Source organism: Oncorhynchus clarkii, chromosome 22 (genome assembly GCF_045791955.1).
Source record: "Oncorhynchus clarkii lewisi isolate Uvic-CL-2024 chromosome 22, UVic_Ocla_1.0, whole genome shotgun sequence".
Lineage (NCBI taxonomy): Eukaryota > Metazoa > Chordata > Actinopteri > Salmoniformes > Salmonidae > Oncorhynchus > Oncorhynchus clarkii.
The window spans coordinates 52267052-52289714 of NC_092168.1; the positions used below are offsets into that span (position 1 = coordinate 52267052).

General features: G+C 42.1%; 1 protein-coding gene across 1 annotated transcript in view; it reads right to left on the minus strand.

Moving 5' to 3' along the window:
- Nucleotides 1-22663, minus strand: part of LOC139381013 (phosphofructokinase, liver a) — a 61131-nt gene that overhangs the window by 28978 nt on the left and 9490 nt on the right. The window contains exons 3-7 of the mRNA XM_071124243.1: nucleotides 22128-22205; nucleotides 4653-4842; nucleotides 4306-4471; nucleotides 1532-1576; nucleotides 1305-1413 (exon numbers count right to left, since the gene is read on the minus strand). Coding sequence (XP_070980344.1) covers nucleotides 1305-1413; nucleotides 1532-1576; nucleotides 4306-4471; nucleotides 4653-4842; nucleotides 22128-22205 — 588 coding nt within the window. The remainder of the gene's footprint in view (nucleotides 1-1304; nucleotides 1414-1531; nucleotides 1577-4305; nucleotides 4472-4652; nucleotides 4843-22127; nucleotides 22206-22663) is intronic.

Below are 22663 nucleotides of genomic sequence, written 5' to 3' on the forward strand. Positions count from 1 at the left end.
AGAATAAAATAGAACAGCATAGAAAAAAATAGAACAGTATAGAATAAAATAGATAGAACAGTATAGAATAAAATAGAACAGTATAGAATAAAATAGAACAGGATAGAATAAAATAGAACAGGATAGAATAAAATAGAACAGGATAGAATAAAATAGAACAGGATAGAATAAAATAGAACAGGATAGAATAAAATAAAATAGAACAGGATAGAACAAAATAAAATAGAACAGGATAGAACAAAATAAAATAGAACAGGATAGAACAAAATAAAATAGAACAGGATAGAATAAAATAGAACAGGTGGAACAAAATAGAACAGGATAGAACAGTATAGAATAAAATAGAACAGGATAGAATAGAACAGGATAGAATAAAATAAAATAGAACAGGATAGAACAAAATAAAATAGAACAGGATAGAATAAAATAGAACAGGATAGAATAAAATAGAACAGGATAGAATAAAATAGAACAGGATAGAATAAAATAGAACAGGATAGAATAAAATAAAATAGAACAGGATAGAACAAAATAAAATAGAACAGGATAGAACAAAATAAAATAGAACAGGATAGAATAAAATAGAACAGGTGGAACAAAATAGAACAGGATAGAACAGTATAGAATAAACTAGAACAGGATAGAATAGAACAGGATAGAATAAAATAAAATAGAACAGGATAGAATAAAATAGAACAGGATAGAACAGGATAGAACAGTATAGAATATAATAAAATAGAACAGGATAGAATAGAATAGAACAGAACAGAATAGAACAGGATAAAATAGAACAGGATATAATAAAATAAAATAGAACAGGATAGAATAAAATAGAACAGGATAGGACAAAATAGAACAGGATAGAATAAAATAGAACAGGATAGAATAAAATAGAACAGGATAGAATAAAATAGAACAGTATAGAATAAAATAGAACAGTATAGAATAAAATAGAACAGGATAGAACAGTATAGAATAAAATAGAACAGTATAGAATAAAATAGAACAGTATAGAATAAAATAGAACAGTATAGAACAGAACAGAACAGAAAAGGATAGAACAGTATAGAATAAAATAGAACAGGATAGAACAGCATAGAATAAAATAGAACAGTATAGAATAAAATAGAACAGGATAGAACAGAACAGAATAGAAAAGGATAGAACAGTATAGAATAAAACAGAACAGTATAGAATAAAATAGAACAGGATAGAACAGAACAGAATAGAAAAGGATAGAACAGTATAGAATAAAATAGAACAGGATAGAACAGTATAGAATATAGAACTAGTCCCAGCCTCACATGCTCCAGGCGGGCACACATGTGGTCCTCCCAGCCCTCTAATGGTGGAGCCTCTGGGATGAAGAGCCAGTCTGCTCCGGAGGCCAGAGCAGACACCAACGCTAGATACCTGTGGAGAGAGAAAATTAATGGAATGGAATGGCCTGTTTTAGAGAGGTTACAGAGGATACAGTCACACATAACAACGACCCTAAAATAACAACATTAACATGTGGAACTTAACTTACCCACAGTGACGTCCCATGACCTCCAGGACAAATGCACGCTGGTGGCTGTAAAATAAACTCTTTACTCAGAACTGATTTTAAAAGCAATTTAGTACAAACCACATTAATGTTGTCATTGAATTTAAGAATTGAACTTACACACACTGCTGCTACTCTGTTTATTATACACTGCTCAAAAAAATAAAGGGAACACTAAAATAACACATCCTAGATCTGAATGAATTAAATATTCTTATTAAATACTTTTTCTTTACATAGTTGAATGTGCTGACAACAAAAGCACACAAAAAATTATCAATGGAAATCAAATTTATCAACCCATGGAGGTCTGGATTTGGAGTCACACTCAAAATTAAAGTGGAAAACCACACTACAGGCTGATCCAACTTTAATGTAATGTCCTTAAAACAAGTCAAAATGAGGCTCAGTAGTGTGTGTGGCCTCCACGTGCCTGTATGACCTCCCTACAACGCCTGGGCATGGTCCTGATGAGGTGGCGGATGGTCTCCTGATGGATCTCCTCCCAGACCTGGACTAAAGCATCCGCCAACTCCTGGACAGTCTGTGGTGCAACGTGGCGTTGGTGGATGGGGCAAGACATGATGTCCCAGATGTGCTCAATTGGATTCAGGTCTGGGGAAGGGGCGGGCCAGTCCATAGCATCAATGCCTTCCTCTTGCAGGAACTGCTGACACACTCCACCCACATGAGGTCTAGCATTGTCTTGCATTATGAGGAACCCAGGGCCAACCGTACCAGCATATGGTCTCACAAGGGGTCTAAGGATCTCATCTCGGTACCAAATGGCAGTCAGGCTACCTCTGGCGAGCACATGGAGGGCTGTGCGGCCCCCCAAAGAAATGCCACCCCACACCATTACTGGCCCACCGCCAAACCGGTCATGCTGGAGGATGTTGCAGGCAGCAGAACGTTCTCCACGGCGTCTCCAGACTCTGTCACGTCTGTCACATGTGCTCAGTGTGAACCTGCTTTCATCTGTGAAGAGCACAGGGCGCCAGTGGCGAATTTGCCAATCTTGGTGTTCTCTGGCAAATGCCAAACGTCCTGCACGGTGTTGGGCTGTAAGCACAACCCCCACCTGTGGAGGTCGGGCCCTCATACCACCCTCATTGAGTCTGTTTCTGACCGTTTGAGCAGACATGCACATTTGTGGCCTGCTGGAGGTCATTTTGCAGGGCTCTGGCAGTGCTCCTCCTGCTCGTCCTTGCACTAAGGCGGAGTTAGCGGTCCTGCTGCTGGGTTGTTGCCCTCCTACGGCCTCCTCCACACTCCTGATGTACTGGCCTGTCTCCTCGTAGCACCTCCATGCTCTGGACACTATGCTGACAGACACAGCAAACCTTCTTGCCACAGCTCGCATTGATGTGCCATCCTGAATGAGCTGCAATACCTGAGCTACTTGTGTGGGTTGTAGACTCCGTCTCATGCTACCACTAGAGTGAAAGCCTCGCCAGCATTCAAAAGTGACCAAAACATCAGCCAGGAAGCATAGGAACTGAGAAGTGGTCTGTGGTCACCACCTGCAGACCACACCTTTATTGGGGGTGTCTTGCTAAATGCCTATAATTTCCACCTGTTGTCTATTCCATTTGCACAACAGCATGTGACATTTATTGTCAATCAGTGAGAAATGAAGAAGTAGTCCTGTTCTTTCCATGTGTCACTCAGATGGACTCAAGTCTTTTGGTGCGCATGATCTGGATCACGCTCCATGTTGTTTTTTTCCGGTATTGAACACAGTATATCACGTTTGCAATTTGATCGATTATTTACGTTTTAGGGTACCTAAGGTTGGATTAGGAACGTTGTTTGAAATGTTTGGACCAAGTTTAGATACTTTGTAGGCATGTTGGGCGAGTTGAAACCGCCAAATAAATTGAAATTTTTGGGATATAAAGAAGGAATTTATCGAACAAAAGGACCATTTGTGATGTTTCTGGGACGTTTTGGAGTGCCAACAGAAGAAGATCTTCAAAAGGTAAGGCATTAATTATATCGCTATTTCTGACTTTTGTCGCGCACCTGCCTGGTTGAAATCTGATTTTCATGTGATTGTATGCGGGGTGCTGTCCTCAGATAATCGCATGGTCTGCTTACACAGTAAAGTTTTGACACAGCGGCTGGATTAACAAGAAGTTAAGCTTTATTTTGATGTATAACACTTGCATGTTTTATGAATTTGTATTATGAGTATTTCTGTTTTTGAATTTGGCGCGCTGCAATTTCACTGGCTGTTGTCAAATCAATCCCGTTAACGGGATTAGAGTGGGAAGGGATCACTAGGGATCCTAAGAGGTTTTAATGCTGTCACTATTCACGGCTTTATTAAGTGTGCCTGCATAGGCCACAGAAAAATGTTGTCACATATTTTAGAATGTAATAATAATTTGAATATCCATGCATTGGATAAAAACACAATTATTCATGAAGTGGTTGATTTCTATTGGACAATTTTTGCATGTTTTTATTTTGGGGGGCGGGGTTCTATATTAGGCCCTGTATTAGGCCCTGTATGAAGTGCTTGAAAAATGTACCTTGTCAAAGTCGGTATGAACCCTGTTTATAGGATGCGCAGTCCTAGACCTGTGTTGTCCCACAGTCCTAGACCTGTGTTGTCCCACAGTCCTAGACCTGTGTTGTCCCACAGTCCTAGACCTGTGTTGTCCCACAGTCCTAGACCTATGTTGTGGTAAGTCTCCCTGGATAAGAGCGTCTGTTAAGTGACTAACATGTAAACTGATTAAACTGTGTACCTCTGTGCGGTGGTAGTGATGGCGTCCACTATCTCCATGATGCGATGCAGGGCGGAGTCAGCGCCTATGGTCATGTCTGTCCCACAGAAGTCATTGTCTATAGATCCAACCAACCCTACGATGTTCAGGTGATCATGCTGCTTCGCTAGGGTGTCGGTGATCCGGCCTGCAGGGGGCGCACGCGCACGCACACACACACACACACACAGTGTAAAAATACTGGATGCCATATCCTAACCCAAAATATGGTGAAATGACTCGGAAAAGCCAAGGATCTATGAAGCATAATGTGTTCATTACAGAATAAGTATTTCATTAAGAGAGAGAGAGTGTGTGTGGGTGTGTACCTTTCTGAACCAGTTCAGCCAGCAGTCCAGTCCACTCGGTCCTGAAGATGTTAGCTCCGGTGAGGCTGCCGTCTCCTCCACACACACACAGATTGGTGATGCCTCTCTTCACCAGGTTAAAGGCTGCTGCCAGGCGACCGTCCCGCGTGGTGAAGACCTTACAGCGAGCACTGCCGATCACCGTGCCACCCTGAGGGAGAGACCGAAGGAGGTCACAGTCACCAGTATCTAGGGTCAGTCTGTCCTATCTGGTGTAATTCTCCTGCATTATCTGGTGTCCTGTGTGAACTGAAGTTCTCTCTCTCTCTCCCTCCCTCCCTCCCTCCCTCCCTGAGATGGTATGTTATACTATAGATATAGAGTACACTCCAGCAAAGAAGAATGCAGTCAACCTATGGCACACAGAAACAGCAGATTTTCAATCAAAGCAAATATATTTAGCAGGGCTGAGGTAGCAATAGTTAATATCACAGTTTCACACTAAAAGCCTACCTAATTTTGTAACAATGCGGAACTCTGCAGGTGCACGGCCAATGGAGATGTTGGATTGACTATGCAGCGCTTTTCAATGAAAAACAGCATTCCAGACTAATAGTTAACAACTGCATTGTAATGGAAAGCACCATTGTAATGGAAAGCACCATTGTAATGGAAAGCACCATAGCAATGGAAAGCACCATAGCAATGGAAAGCACCATAGCAATGGAAAGCACCATAGCAATGGAAAGCACCATTGTAATGGAAAGCACCATAGCAATGGAAAGCACCATAGCAATGGAAAGCACCATAGCAATGGAAAGCACCATAGCAATGGAAAGCACCATAGCAATGTATACAACCATGGCAATGTATACAACCATGGCAATGTATACAACCATGGCAATGTATACAACCATGGCAATGGATAACAGTAGACCCACACATAACATGTACAGGCTATACAACACAGTATTCATTGGACAGAGAGGGACATTCAGTCCGCCTTCACACAGCATTAGGACAACTCTGAGAACAAACATTTAACTGATAATGCCCAAGAAGACGGTGTTTGGAGGAGGTGTGGGGCATTATCACATTTATACAATGGGTTACCAACATATTAAAATAATTTACATATATTCATTACAAAAGTTATTTTGATTAATTTATTCATACTATTTCATCCTTCCACAATATATAGTTCCAACTCAAATCTGGGGTTGCTTCCCAAGCCGCCTGGTCGTTTATTCTATCGGTTCGGTTGCCAGGGACGCGACCCAGTCGTTCAGTCTTTTTGTTCTGTATCTATGGACGCGACCCAGTCGTTCAGTCTTTTTGTTCTGTATCTATGGACCCGACCCAGTCGTTCAGTCTTTTTGTTCTGTATCTATGGACGCGACCCAGTCGTTCAGTCTTTTTGTTCTGTATCTATGGACCCGACCCAGTCGTTCAGTCTTTTTGTTCTGTATCTATGGACCCGACCCAGTCGTTCAGTCTTTTTGTTCTGTATCTATGGACGCGACCCAGTCGTTCAGTCTTTTTGTTCTGTATCTATGGACCCGACCCAGTCGTTCAGTCTTTTTGTTCTGTATCTATGGACCCGACCCAGTCGTTCAGTCTTTTTGTTCTGTATCTATGGACGCGACCCAGTCGTTCAGTCTTTTTGTTCTGTATCTATGGACCCGACCCAGTCGTTCAGTCTTTTTGTTCTGTATCTATGGACGCGACCCAGTCGTTCAGTCTTTTTGTTCTGTATCTATGGACGCGACCCAGTCGTTCAGTCTTTTTGTTCTGTATCTATGGACCCGACCCAGTCGTTCAGTCTTTTTGTTCTGTATCTATGGACCCGACCCAGTCGTTCAGTCTTTTTGTTCTGTATCTATGGACCCGACCCAGTCGTTCAGTCTTTTTGTTCTGTATCTATGGACCCGACCCAGTCGTTCAGTCTTTTTGTTCTGTATCTATGGACGCGACCCAGTCGTTCAGTCTTTTTGTTCTGTATCTATGGACCCGACCCAGTCGTTCAGTCTTTTTGTTCTGTATCTATGGACGCGACCCAGTCGTTCAGTCTTTTTGTTCTGTATCTATGGACGCGACCCAGTCGTTCAGTCTTTTTGTTCTGTATCTATGGACCCGACCCAGTCGTTCAGTCTTTTTGTTCTGTATCTATGGACCCGACCCAGTCGTTCAGTCTTTTTGTTCTGTATCTATGGACGCGACCCAGTCGTTCAGTCTTTTTGTTCTGTATCTATGGACCCGACCCAGTCGTTCAGTCTTTTTGTTCTGTATCTATGGACTCGACCCAGTCGTTCAGTCTTTATGTTCTGTATCACCGTGGGTATGAGGTGCCTCTCCTTGTATGCATCTCTGTTTCACCGTGGGTATGAGGTGCCTCTCCTTGTATGCATCTCTGTTTCACCGTGGGTATGAGGTGCCTCTCCTTGTATGCATCTCTGTTTCACCGTGGGTATGAGGTGCCTCTCCTTGTATGCATCTCTGTTTCACCGTGGGTATGAGGTGCCTCTCCTTGTTGCATCTCTGTTTCTACGCCAAACATGCCAATGCTGTATCTGACCAAAACGTTACATTTTGGTCCCATCGGACTAGAGCACCTTCTTCCAGTCATAATTTAAATTACGTTTGGCTCCAAGCGCTTGCGTCTGTGTCTTGTGGTTAGAAAGGGCTTTCTTCTGGCAACCCTTCCAAAGAGCCTGTGGTTGTGGAGGTGGCGTCTGATGGTGCTTTTTCAAACCCGGTGATCTTTTGAATGTTCTAATAATTGCCCTGACAGTGCTCAGTGGTATATTCAATCGTTTGTGAATCTTCTTGTAGCCATTACCAGATATATGAAGGTCTACGACCATCTGTCTCTTTTGAACTGCCAGTTCTGTTATTTTCTTCATGGTGTTGGATGACAAAGGGATATTGCATGTATGTTACCTCATTTTGATACCCTAGTGAAACAGGAAGTAAATGTAATGGCTCAATATAGTTCCTTAAGACTTAGATAAACTTAAATAAGTGGAATTTAATTTGTGGTTTAATTTTGGTAGATGTTATTTACAAAAATTTTTAAGGGTGCCATTAATTGTGAAACCTTGATTTGGAGGACAATGATTTTTTATTAAATCAATAAATTATTTTGTTGGGTTCCATTGAAACATTAATAAAGTACAGTATTTATCACATGTTGGTGTTTTGAGTCTCTCTATAATTATATTGTTTATATTTGTTTAAGCATTGTTTGTGCATTGCCAGTCAGGGGTGCCAGTAATTTTGGAGCCTGCTGTATCTATGGACGCGACCCAGTCGTTCTGTATCTATGGCGACCCAGTCGTTCTGTATCTATGGCGACCCAGTCGTTCTGTATCTATGGACGCGACCCAGTCGTTCGTTCTAAATGTTCCATTGCCATACTGGCTGGCAACGTTCTTATCCCTTGCCTGCTAGCGAGCCAGCTAAATAAGGCTAACTCATGGTCGCGTCAGAAAGTGCAGCCAGAATAACAGCAAAGTATCTGCATTTGCAAACTGTTTCCTAGTGACATTTACTTGGATACATCCATAACAATGAGCTAATTAGGTGTGATTTCACCTGGCATAGGAAATGTGCTCTCTCGTCAGGACACTGTTGTTCACAGGAGCTAGCCAACAACACAGCTAACACAATCACTTCAAACTGAAGCTGGAAAAACTGAAAACTAGCTGCACTTCATTTTGTTTGACCTTTTTTTGAATGTACATTTCTTTGTATATACAGTGCATTCGGCAAATATTGAGACCTCTTGACTTCTTCCACAATTTGTTACGTTTTGTTACATTACAGCCTTATTCTTAATAACAATTTAAAAATGTATATATTTAGCAAGTCGGTTAACAAATTCTTATTTACAATGATGGCCTACACCGGCCAAATCGGGGCGATGCTGGGCAAATTAAGCGCAGCCCTATGGGACTCCCAATCACGGCTGGATGTGATTCAGCCTGGATTTGAACCAGGGTGACTATAGTGCCTTAGTGCCTGTGCCTTAGTGCCTGTGCTACTCGGGAACCCATCTAAATGGACTAAATTGTTTTCCCCCACTCAAATCGACACACAATATCCCATAATGACATCACAATACACCATAATGACATCACAATACACCATAATGACATCACAATACCCCATAACGACAAAGCAAAAACAGGTTTGTAGATATTCTTACAAATTTAGAAACAAAAAAAATCCTGAAATATCACATTTACATAAGTATTCAGACCCTTTACTCAGTACTTTGATGAAGCACCTTTGGCAGCGATTACAACCTCGAGTCTTCTTGGCTATGACGCTACAAGCTTGGCACACCTGTATTTGGGGAGTTTATCCCATTCTTCTCTGCAGATCCTCTCAAGCTCTGTCAGGTTGGATGGGGAGTGTTTCTGCACAGCTATTTTCAGGTCTCTCCAGAGATGTTTGATCAGGTTCAAGTCCGGACTCTGGCTGGGCCACTCAAGGACATACAGAGACTTGCCACTCCTGCGTTGTCTTGGCTGTATGCTTAGGGTCGTTGTCGTGTTGGAAGGTGAACCTTTGCCCAGTCTGAGATCCTGAGATCTCTGGAGCAGGTTTTCATCAGACATCTCTGTACTTTGCTCCCTTCATATTTGCCTCAATCCTGACTAGTCTCCTAGTCCCTGAAAAACATCCCCACTGCATGATGCTGCCACCACCATGCTTCACCGTAGGGATGGTGCCTTTTTTCCTCCAGACGTGACGCTTGGCATTCAGGCCAAAGACTTCAATCAAGGTTACATCAGAGCAGAGATTCTTGTTTCTCATGGTCTGAGAGTCCTTTAGGTGCCTTTTGGCAAACTCCAAGCAGGCTGTCATGTGTCTTTTACTGAGGAGTGGCTTCCGTCTGGCCACCCTACCATAAAGGCCTGATTGGTGGAATGCTGCAGTGAGGGTTGTCCTTCTGGAAGGTTCTCCCATCTCCACATAGGAACTCTGTCAGAGAGACCATCGGGTTCTTGGTCTCCTCCCTGACCAAGGCCCTTCTCCCCAATTGCTCAGTTTGGTCCAGTTGGCCAGCTCTTAAGAGTCTTGGTGGTTCCAAACTTCTTCCATTTAAAAATGGGATTGGAGAATTGAAGAATTAGGGCTCCTGAGTGGCGCGGCAGTCTAAGGCACTGCCATCTCAGTGCAAGAGACATCACTACAGTCCCTGGTTCGGATCCAGGCTGTATCATATCTGGTCGTGATTGGGAGTCCCATAGCACAATTGGCCTAGCGTCATCCGGGTTTGGCTTGCCTAGTTAAATAAAAGGATCAACGTTTTTTTATTTTTTTTATTTTTTTTTATTAAGGCCACTGTGTTCTTGGGGACCTTCAATGCTGCAGAAATGTTTTGGTACCTTTTCCCAGATCTGTGCCTCGACACAATCCTGTCTCTGAGCTCTACGGACAATTCCTTCGACCTCATGGCTTGGTGTTTGCGCTGACATGCACTGTCAACTGTGAGTCTCATAGGTCCTGAATACTTGTAAATAAGGTATCTTTTTTTACATTTTATAAATTACAAAAAAAAAAACTGTCCTCGCTTTGTCATTATGTGGTATTGTGTGTAGCTTGATGAGGGAAAGACATAATTTAATAAATTTTAGTATAAGGCTGTAACGTAACAAAATGTGGAAAAAGGGTCTGAATACTTTCCAAATTAACTGTATGCATAAAAATGATGACAGCCGATTCATGATTTCGACTGGCTGGGAAACGCTGCCTGCCTGTCTGTCTCATCACAACACAGACATCTGGAGATCAAATTTGAACATTGAAGCAATTTTGAAAATCTTACATTTTTTTATTTAACATTTATTTAATTGGGCAAGTCAGTTAAGAACAAATTCTTATTTACAATGACGGCCTACCCAGGCCAAAGCTGTACGACGCTGGGCCAAATGTGCGCTGACCTATGGGACTCCCAATCACGGCCGGTTGTGATACAGCCTGGAATCGAACCAGGGTCTGTAGTGACGTCTCTAGCACTGAGAGACAGTGCCTTAGACCGCTGTGTCACTCGGGAGCCCATTTGAACATATGTCAGAAGTGGGATACGTCGGAGAGACAGACAGCAAGGTTTAAATAAATCTCAGCTTTTGAAAACAAGACGCTTTTTATAGTGGAGATCTGTTTCAAGTTGTATAAATTGCCTGGCTGGGCTGATGAGACAGTGGAATGCGCAGTCAGATGGAACAGAGTAAATAGGCATTTCAACGTCATAGATTTAGCCGGTGGTAACTTGTGGAATAGAGACCGACTGGAATGCAGTTTTAACCAATCAGCATTCAGGATCAGAACCCCCCGTTTGTATAACATTCAACAATACAAACACACACACAAAAAAAACACTGAATTAGACTGCTTTAAAACATTGATAAGAGTATAAAAATGCACTAGAACATAAGATGCTATTTATCTACTGACGAGAGACTGATGATATAGGCTCTAGCACCACACACAGAAAGAACTTACCATCTGCAGAACTAGACCGGCAGGGAGGGAGAGAACAGAGAAGAGATAGTGAGCTCCAACAGTATTGGGACAGTGACAATTTTTGTTGTTGTTTTGGCTCTGTAGTCCAACACTTTGGATTTGAAATTAAAGGTTAAAGTGCAGACTGTCAGCTTTAATTTGAGAATATTTTAATCTATGTCAGGTGAACCGTTTAGAAATTAAAGCACTTTTTGTACATAGTCCTCCCCATTTTAGGGAACCAAAAGTATTTGGACACATTCACAATGTGTGTATTAAAGCAGTAAAAAGTGTAGTATTTGGTTCCATATTCACACAAACAAGAAAATGCACATCCTGTGGTGGCACCCATATTGGCTGGTGATTTTCATATCACCTGTGCAACTAGAGGTGAAAAAACAACCATAGATCACCTTTAGTCCACACATACAAAGCTCTCCCTCACCTTCTACTTGGCAAATCCGACCATAACTCTATCCTCATGCTTCCTGCTAAAAAGAAAAAAACTCAAACAGGAAGGATTAGTGACTTGCTCAATTCAGAGGTGTTCCGATAAAGTGGATGCTGAGCTACAGGACTGCTTCGCTAGCAAAGACTGGAATATGTTCCAAGATTCATTCAATATCATTGACCAGTGTACCACATCAGTCACCGGCTTCATTAAAAAGTGCATCGATGACGTCATGCCCACAGTGACCGTACGTACATATCCCAACCAGAAGCTATGGATTACAGGCAAAGTCCGCACTGAGCTAAAGGCTAGAGCTGACACGTTCAAAGAGCTGCTAACCATCAAGCTAACAAAGATGTTTTTTTTGTCGCACTGCTTTGCTTTATCTTGGCCAGGTCGCAGTTGTAAATGAGAACTTGTTCTCAACTGGCCTACCTGGTTAAATAAAAATAAGATAGCTGCTTGGATTTTCCCGATTTGGGACTGCCTCTTCTCATGGAGGCGAATGCTTCCTGAGTTCTAGGAGTTGTGTTTGCTATGCTATTTTACGGGACACTGTGGACCAACCGGATTTTCAATGCAACAACGACCTACTTGAGGAGGACTATCGATTGGACTGAGCTTTCTACCCTAAGAAAGCAAATCGCAGCTTTCCACAACTTGCTGGGGAAACCACGGCCACCTACCTTCTCCTTCTCTACGCCTCAGGCTGAACGTAGTTCTAAAATGCTGAGGGTTTCCCTGCCCTGTCACCACTATTTGACCGACTGACCAGTGCTTCACAGGGACCTCTCACCGGGAAAGTCTCCCCCGCCTGTGGAAAATGGACTGACGCTTCTAGAGGACCTACTGGATGCCTACTAGAGGACCTACAGATTTCTAACCAGCAATGGAACAACGTCATCTGCTGGAGGCAGCGGTCAATGTGGAACTGATTGTGATTCTTTGGCTTTGGGAATCCAGACATCAGTTTTGCCACCCTCTGAGGATGCCGCGCATTCATCCTATACCCTATTTCCAACCCAGGGGATTCTCCTTCGGGTTCAGATCTTCAGACCGTATGGTGTCTGAGACTCCGGCGCCTTCCTCAGCCACGATGAAATCTATGGCTGGCTCGGTTCCATCGGGCCACACCTCCCCTCAGTCCTCAAAGGTCTCCACTTGAGACAAAACAAAACATTCAGACCTCCCCAGGCATTTCACCAGCTGTCAGCATCGGTAGCTCTATGGTAAGAAACATCTCGGTTCCTTGGGAAAAACACCTGTGCTATCCTGGAGCACGAGCACAGGAAAACTGTGCTTAACAAGTCATATAATTATTTTTGTGGACTCACTCTGTATGCAATAATAATGTTAAACATGATTGAAACGTGAAATTCAAACACAAATACCAGGGAGGTTATCCAAGGCCTCGCAAAGAAGGGCACCTATTGGTAGATGGCTAAAACATGAGGCCAATGGTGACTTTAAAACAGTTCCAGGGTTTAATGGCCGTAATAGAAAACTGAGGAAGGATCAACAACATGGTAGTTACTCCATTTAGTACATTTACATGTCAGTCATTTAGCAGACGTTCTTATCCAGACAGACTGACAGTTAGTGAGTCATTTAGCAGACGTTCTTATCAAGACAGACTTACAGTTAGTGAGTCATTTAGCAGACACTCTTATCCAGAGAGACGTACAGTTAGTGAGTCATTTAGCAGACGTTCTTATCAAGACAGACTTACAGTTAGTGAGTCATTTAGCAGACGTTCTTATCCAGACAGACTTACAGTTAGTGAGTCATTTAGCAGACGTTCTTATCAAGACAGACTTACAGTTAGTGAGTCATGTAGCAGACGTTCTTATCCAGACAGACTTACAGTTAGTGAGTCATTTAGCAGACGTTCTTATCCAGACAGACTGACAGTTAGTGAGTCATTTAGCAGACACTCTTATCCAGAGAGACGTACAGTTAGTGAGTCATTTAGCAGACGTTCTTATCCAGACAGACTTACAGTTAGTGAGTCATTTAGCAGACGTTCTTATCCAGACAGACTGACAGTTAGTGAGTCATTTAGCAGACACTCTTATCCAGAGAGACGTACAGTTAGTGATTCATTTAGCAGACGTTCTTATCCAGACAGACTGACAGTTAGTGAGTCATTTAGCAGACGTTCTTATCAAGACAGACTTACAGTTAGTGAGTCATGTAGCAGACGTTCTTATCCAGACAGACTGACAGTTAGTGAGTCATTTAGCAGACGTTCTTATCCAGACAGACTTACAGTTAGTGAGTCATTTAGCAGACGTTCTCATCCAGACAGACTGACAGTTAGTGAGTCATTTAGCAGACACTCTTATCCAGAGAGACGTACAGTTAGTGAGTCATGTAGCAGACGTTCTTATCAAGACAGACTTACAGTTAGTGAGTCATGTAGCAGACGTTCTTATCCAGACAGACTTACAGTTAGTGAGTCATTTAGCAGACACTCTTATCCAGAGAGACGTACAGTTAGTGAGTCATTTAGCAGACACACTTATCCAGAGAGACTTATATTCTGCTGTCCTAGCTTCAGGGGAAAGATGGCAGGGACTCTGCTGTCCTAGCTTCAGGGGAAAGATGGGTAGGAACTCTGCTGTCCTAGCTTCAGGGGGAAGAAGGGCAGGAACTCTGCTGTCCTAGCTTCAGGGGGAAGAAGGGCAGGAACTCTGCTGTCCTAGCTTCAGGGGAAAGATGGAAAGGGACTCTGCTGTCCTAGCTTCAGGGGGGAAGATGGGCAGGAACTCTGCTGTCCTAGCTTCAGGGGGGAAGATGGGCAGGAACTCTGCTGTCCTAGCTTCAGGGGGAAGAAGGGCAATAACTCTGCTGTCCTAGCTTTAGGAAAAGCTAGCTTCAACATTGGGGTCCCAGGAAAAACAAGATCTTGGACTGGGCCGAGCAGGAGCTGCCCTCTCATAGGGGTGGGAGACCTGAGGTGGCAGAACAGAGTGATCGGGTTGGGGTTATAGGGTCCCACAATACTAATATGACTGATAGAGTGAAAACGAAGCGTGTACAGAACAAACATATTCCTAAACATGCATCCCGTTTGCAACAAGGCACTAAAGTAATACTGCAAAAACAATGGCTAAGCAATTAATTTTTTTGTCCCGAATACAAAGTGGTATGTTTGGGGCAAATCCAATACAACACATTATTGAGTACTCTCTATATTTTCAAGCATAGTGGTGCAGCATGTTATGGGCATGCTTGTAATTGTTAAGGACTGAGCAGTTTTTCAGGATAAAAAAGAAACTGAATAGAGCTAAGCACATGCAAAATCCTAGAGGAAAACCTGGTTCAGTCTGCTTTCCACCAGACACTGGGAGAGAAATTCACCTTTCAGCAGGACAATAATCTAAAACACAAGGCCAAATCTCCACTGGAGTTACATACGAAGAAGAGTGAATGTTCCTGAGTGGCAGAGTTACAGTTCAGATCTAAATCTGCTTGAAAATCAATGACGTCAACATGTCTAGCAATGACAAACAACCAATTTGACAGAGCTTGGAAGAATTTTGAAAATAATAATGGGCAAATGTTTCACAATCCTGGCGTGGAAAGCTCTACCCAGAAAGACTCACAGCTGTAAATCGTGGCCAAAGGTGACTCTAACCTGTATTGACTCAGAGGGTTGAATACTTATCTAATCAAGATACAGTACACACACAGATTTTATTTTTAATTAATTCTTAACAAATGTTCAAATTTTTCTTCCACTTTGACATTACAGAATATTCTGTGTGAATCATTGATAAAAAATGACAATTTAAAGTCAATTTAAATCCCACTTTGTAACAACAAAATGTGGAAAAAGTCAAGCAGAGTAAATACCGTCAGAAGGCACTGTAACAACTTATAGAAACAAGGCTCAAGAAATCAATAACTTGCTAGTAACAGATAACATTCATAAAGTGACTATCTCTGAAACACACTGAGATAACACCCTTCACGATAGCAATACATGGTTACAACATCTACAGAAAAGGAATGCCAATGGGGGTGGTGTTGCTGTTTATTTTCAGATTCATATTCCCGTAAAGTTTAGAGGATCTCATGTCAAATGCTGTTTTAGTAACATGTCTACAGGTTCTCCTGCTTCACCTAAAGCCTTGTGGGAAATTGCTTTAGACCACCAAGTAAATATGGATCATGTGTGAAATGCTTGATAATGTATGTGATATCATTAGAGAGGTATATTTTCTGGGTGACCTATATTGACTGGCATTCATTAAGGTGTCCACTCAAGAAAAATATAGAACATGTAACCAGTGGATGCAACCTGGTTCATGTTTTCAGTCAACCTACCAGGGTAGTTACAAACAGCACAGGAATGAGATTATCAACATGTATTGATCACATCTTTACTAATGCTACAGAAATTAGCTATAGTAGTCATATCTAGGAAAACCAAAGTTCCAAATATAGGTGTATAAGAGGTCATACAAGACGTTTTGTACTGATTCCTATGTTGTTGATGTAAATATTATTTGTTGGTTCGTGGTGTGTAATGAGGAGCAACCAGACGCTGCACTTGACACATTTAAGAAACAACTTATTCCAGTTACTAATTACCCACTAAGAAAATGACTGTAAAAACAGTTAAATCCCTGTGGGTTGATGAGGAATTGAAACATTGTATGGTTGAGAGGGATGAGGCAAAAGGAATGGCAAATAAGTCTGGCTGCAGAACCGATTAGCAAAACGACACAACCGATTGGCAAACGTACTGCAAAAACAGTAACTTACATAGTGATTCATATGTTGAAGATGTAAATAATATTTTCTGGACTGTGGTGTATAATGGGACACAACCATACACTGCAATTATAGCATTTAAGAAATTGCTTATTCCAGTTACTAATAAGCATTCACACATTAAAAAATGACTGTAAAAACTTGAATCCATAAAAATGTGTATGGTTGAAAAGGATGAGGCAAAAGCAATTGCAAATAAGTCTGGCAGTAGAGCCAATAGGCTGCAGCCTTTCCGTTAGCTGGCAATTGCCGGCTTTCGGGAAAAAAAGTAAATGAAAGGCGGATAAAAAAAGCTGTTGCACAAGACCTCAGAAAAGAATTGTAGACCTCCACAAGTCTGGTTCATCCTTGGTAGCAATTTCCAAACGTCTGAAGGTACCACGTTCATCTGTACAATCAATAGTACGGAAGTATAAACACCATGGGACCACGCAGCCATCATACCACTCAGGAAGGAGACGCGTTCTGTCTCCTAGAGATGAACGTACTTTGGTGCGAAAAGTGCAAATCAATCCCAGAACAGCAGCAAAGGATTGTGAAGATGCTGGAGGAAACAGGTAAAAAAGTATCTATATGCACAGTAAAACGAGTCGACATAACCTGAAAGGCTGCTCAGCAAGGAAGAAGCCCCTGCTCCAAATCCACCATAAAAAAGCCAGATTACGGTTTGCAACTGCACATGGGGACAAAGATCGTACGTTTTGGAGAAATGTCCTCTGGTCTGATGAAACAAAAATATAACTGTTTGGCCATAATGACCATCGTTATGTTTGGAGGAAAAAGGGGGAGGTTTGCAAGCAGAAGAACACCATCCCAACCGTGAAGCACGATGGTGGCAGCATCAAAATGTGGGAGTGCTTTGCTGCAGGATGGACTGGTGCACTTCACAAAATAGATGGCATCATGAGGTAGGAAAATTATGTGGATATATTGAAGCAACATCTCAAGACATCAGTCTGGAAGTTAAAGCTTGGTCGCAAATGGGTCTTCCAAATGGACAATGACCCCAAGCATACTTCCAAGGTTGTGGCGAAATGGCTTAAGGACAACAAAGTCAAGGTATTGGAGTGGTCATCACAAAGCCCAGACCTCAATCATATAGAACGTTTGTGGGCAGAACTGAAAAAAGCGCGTGCGAGCAAGGAGGCCTACAAACCTGACTCAGTTACACCAGCTCTGTCAGGATGAAGGGGCCAAAATTCACCCAACTTATTGTGGGAAGCTTGTGGAAGGCTACCCGAAACGTTTGACCCAAGTTAAACAATTTAAAGGCAATGCTACCAAATACTAATTGAGTGTATGTAAACTTCTGACCCACTGGGAATGTGATGAAAGAAATAAAAGCTGAAATAAATAATTCTCTACTATTATTCTGACATTTCACATTCTTAAAATAAAGTGGTGATCCTAACTGACCTAAAACAGGGAATTTTCTAGGATTAAATAGCACTCATGTCTGTAGCCATGAAGTTCTTTGAAAGGCTAGTCATGGCTCACATCAACATCATGCCAGAAACCCTAGACCCACTCCAAAACGCATACCACCCCAACAGATCCACAGATGACGTAATCTCAATCGCACTCCACACTGCCCTTTCCCACCTGGACAAAAGGAACAGCTATCTGAGAATTCTGTTCATTGTCAAAAGCTCAGCGTTCAACACCATATTACCCAAAAAGATCATCACTAAGCTAAGGACCCTGGGACTAAACACCTCCCTCTGCAACTGGATGCTTCCTGACGGGCCGCCCCCAGGTGGTAAGAGTAGGTAACAACACATCCGCCACGCTGATCCTCAACACAGGGGCCCCTCAGGGGTGCGTGCTCAGTCCCCTCCTGTACTCCCAGTTCACACATGACTACATTCCATCTCATATTGCTGAAATAAACATCAAACCTGGTTTCAAAAAACAGATAAAGCAACACCTCACGGCACAACGCCTCTCCCATGTTGGACCTAGATAGTTTGTGTGTATGTATTGATATGTAGGCTACATGTGCCTTATTTTATTCATTTTTAATTGATATCGTTCTGTCCTTGAACTGTTCCTGTCTATTAAAGTTATGTATTATGTTTCATGTTCTGTGTGGACCCCAGGAAGGATTAAGGGTTCCCCAGGAATTCCTATCATTGTGATGCCTTAAAACACACACGGACGCAGCGGTCTAACTATTTAACTGTACTAACAGGCAGCTAATTTTCAATATCGCTAATCGGTATCTTTTTGGTAAGGAAAATATTGGATATCGGTATCGGCCAAAAAAGGTCATATCAGTGCATCACTAGTCCTCAGGCCTGGAGGGAAGCCAAAGTAATTCTGCTATACGCAAGAGTGGTAAAGTGGCCTTTACTGGTTCTAACAGCAGACCTATCAGCTTGCTGCCAGCTCTTAGCAAAAATGGTGTTTGACCAAATACAATGCTATTTCTCTGTAAACAAATTTACTTTCATACTTTCAGCATGCTTATAGAGAAGGGCACTCAATATGTGCTGCACTGACACAAATAACTGATGATTGGTTGAAAGAAATTGATAATAAGAAGATTGTGGGAGCTGTACTGTTAGATTTCAGTGCAGCCTTTGATATTATTGACCACAGCCAGTTGTTGAGAAAACGTAAAGTATGTATTATGGCTTTTCAACCTCTGCCATATAGTGTATCCAGAGCCATCTATCAGATAGAACTCAAAAGGTTTTCTTTAATGGAAGCTTCTCTAATATGTATCATGTAAAGTATGGTGTACCGCAGGGCAGCTCTCTAGGCCCTCTACTCTTTTCTATTTTTACCAATGACCTGTCACTGGCATTAAACAAAGCATGTGATGATTCAACCATATACACATCAGCAACCACAGCTAATGAAGTCACTGAAACCCTTAAAGAGTTGCAGTCTGTTTTGGAATGGGTGGCCAGCAATAAACTGGTCCTGAACATCTCTAAAACTAAGAGCATTGTATTTGGTACAAATCATTCCCTAAGTTTTAGACTTCAGCTGAATCTAGTAATGAATGGTGTGGCTATTGAACAAGTTGAGGAGACTAAATTACTTGGCGTTACCTTAGATTGTTAACTGTCATGGTCAAAACATATAGATTTCATGGTTGTAAAGATGGGGAGAGGTCTGGCCGTAATGAAGAGATGCTCTGCTTTTTTGACACCACACTCCACAAATCAAGTCCTGCAGGCTCTAGTGTTGTCTAATCTTGATTATTGTCCAGTCATGTGGTCCAGTGCTGCAGGGAAAGACCTAGTTAAGCTGCAGCTGGTCCAGAACAGAGCGACACGTCTTGCTCTTCATTGTAATCAGAGGGCTGATATAAATACTATGCATGCCAGTCTCTCTTGGCTAAGAGTTGAGGCTGACTGCATCACTTAATTTTACCCTCCCCCTTCCCACAGTCCCCAAATCCTGAACAAATTCAAGAAAGCGTACAGTATTATATCGAGCCCGTACTACGTTCCATGTCATATTGCTAAAATAAACAGCAAACCTGGTTTCAAAAAACAGATAAAGCAACACCTCACGGCACAACGCCTCTCCCATGTTGGACCTAGATAGTTTGTGTGTATGTATTGATATGTAGGCTACATGTGCCTTATTTTATTCATTTTTTAAATTAATGTAGTTCTGTCCTTGAGCTGTTCTTGTCTGTTAATGTTCTGTATTATGTCATTCTGTATTATGTTTCATGTTCTGTGTGGAACCCAGGAAGAGTAGCTGCTGCTTTTGCAACAGCTAATAGGGATCCTAATAAAATACCAAACACCTGTCGTATTCAGCGCGTGACAAATATATTAGATCTAACCAATAGCAACCTGGACTATCTCTTTGACTCATCACATATGCAGCTGCTACTGTTTATTATCAATCCTGTTGCCTAGTCACTTTAGCCCTACCTAAACTGAGTGTACAAAACATTAGGAACACCTGCTCTTTCATGACAGACTGACCAGGTGAATCCAGGTGAAAGCAATGATCCCTTATTGATGTTACTTGTTAAATCCACTTCAATCATTGTAGATGAAGAGGAGGAGACAGGTTAAAGAAGGATGTTTAAGCCTTGAGACATGGATTGTGTATGTGTGCCATTCAGAGGGTGAGTGGGCAAGACTAAAGATTTGTGTTTTTGAACAGGGTATGGTAGTAGGGGCCAGGCGCACCGTTTTGAGTGTGTCTAGACCTGCAACGCTGCTGGACAGTTTCCCGTGTGAACCAAGAATAATCCATCACCCAAAGGTCATCCAGCCAACTTGACACAACTGTGGGTAAGAATTGGAGTCAACATCCCTGTGGAACGCTTTCAACACCTTGTAGAGTACATGCCCTGACAAATTGAGGCTGTTCTGAGTGCAAAAGGGGTTGCAACTCAATATTAGGAAGGTGTTCCTAATGTTTTGTACACTCAGTGTATGTGTACATATCTACCTCAACTACGTGGTACCCCTGCACAAAGACTCAGTACTGGTACCCAGTGTACATTTCATCATGTCACCACTATAAGACCCTCAATATTTATTGGAAAGGAGCATCAAGCCCATCACTGTGTTCTTTCACCACCCTGTGAAGTTCATCAAGCCCATCACTGTACTCTTTCACCACCCTGTGAAGTTCATCAAGCTCATCACTGTACTCTTTCACCACCCTGTGAAGTTCATCAAGCTCATCACTGTACTCTTTCACCACCCTGTGAAGTTCATCAAGCTCATCACTGTGCTCTTTCACCACCCTGTGAAGTTCATCAGTTATTTCATCTGTAGCCTAATAAACTACATGGTTTCCCGATTCGTAGTGGGAGGACCACACAACGTTACCTTCCATATGATGGTTATTATATCAATATTTGTACATAAAGGCTTTTCCACCGTCCCTTTTCACATAATTAAATGTTACTGAGTCTTAAAGATAGCATCATGTCGAATGAACAAATTATCACAGCTTTCGTGATTTTTGTATTTATACGATACGACTTTACTCTCGTGAAAACTAGACACGTGGTTACTGTCCCAATACTTCTGGACCTCACTGTATATGGAGAGAAAGAGTTAAAGCAAAACAGATGCTGAAGAGACATGTTATGACGATCAGAGAAAGAGACAGGGTTCATCATCTTGACCCGCTGACACAGTAGGTGATTCAAATATTCATCCCTTCCTCACCATGACAGCTCAGGCTAGGGGTGTACTGGACATGCTGCTATTTCCCCTTTATGCCAGGTCGCCCTCGAAAAATAGGTTTTTAACCTAAATTTTTATTTTTTTTTATTTAACTAGGCAAGTCAGTTAAGAACAAATTCAAATGTTCAATGACTGCCTAGGAACAGTGGGTTAACTGCCTGTTCAGGGGCAGAATGACAGATTTGTACCTTGTCAGCTCGGGGATTCGATCTTCCAACCTTTTGGTTACAAATCCAACGCTCTAACCATTAGGCTACCTGCCGCCCCAATGGGTTTTGCCTGGTTAAATAAAGGTTAAAATTTTGAAAATGCAGAAAATCTGGCATTTCAGACAAGTGCCAGTTGGGCGGGAATTATTATTTTTCCTATTGGGTATTGTTTATTTTAGCACAATTCTAATGATCTGGCAAATAATGGGGGCCTCAAGGAAGAAAATGGTCCAGTGTGGTAGAAATGCCAGAGCTGACTTCTGGTCCCGGTCTGTTGACCATCCCATGTAAAACGGCTCTGATCATGACTCCTGACACCAGTAGAGTTTAGGCTTCTCTTTCAGAGTAGCTAGGTCACGGTTACCTGCTGTATGATGTTGGTGACACTCTGCCAGTGGGCCAGCTTGATGTTGTCCCCTCCATCCACCAGACCCTGGTAGCCCTGAGAGGAAAATATCAATCACATCGTTCAATCAATCAGATCAATACTGGTCATGATGGAGGAGAACATCCTAAGACACAGACTAACTAACTGTAAGACACAGGCTAACTAACTGTAAGATACAGGCTAACTAACTGTAAGACACAGGCTAACTAACTGTAAGACACAGGCTAACTAACTGTAAGACACAGGCTAACTAACTGTAAGACACAGGCTAACTAACTGTAAGACACAGGCTAACTAACTGTAAGACACAGGCTAACTAACTGTAAGACGCAGGCTAACTAACTGTAAGATACAGGCCAACTAACTAAGATACAAGCTAACTAACTGTAAGACACAGGCTAACTAACTGTAAGATGCAGGCTAACTAACTGTAAGATGCAGGCTAACTAACTGTAAGATACAGGCTAACTATAAGATACAGGCTAACTGTAAGACACAAGCTAACTGTAAGA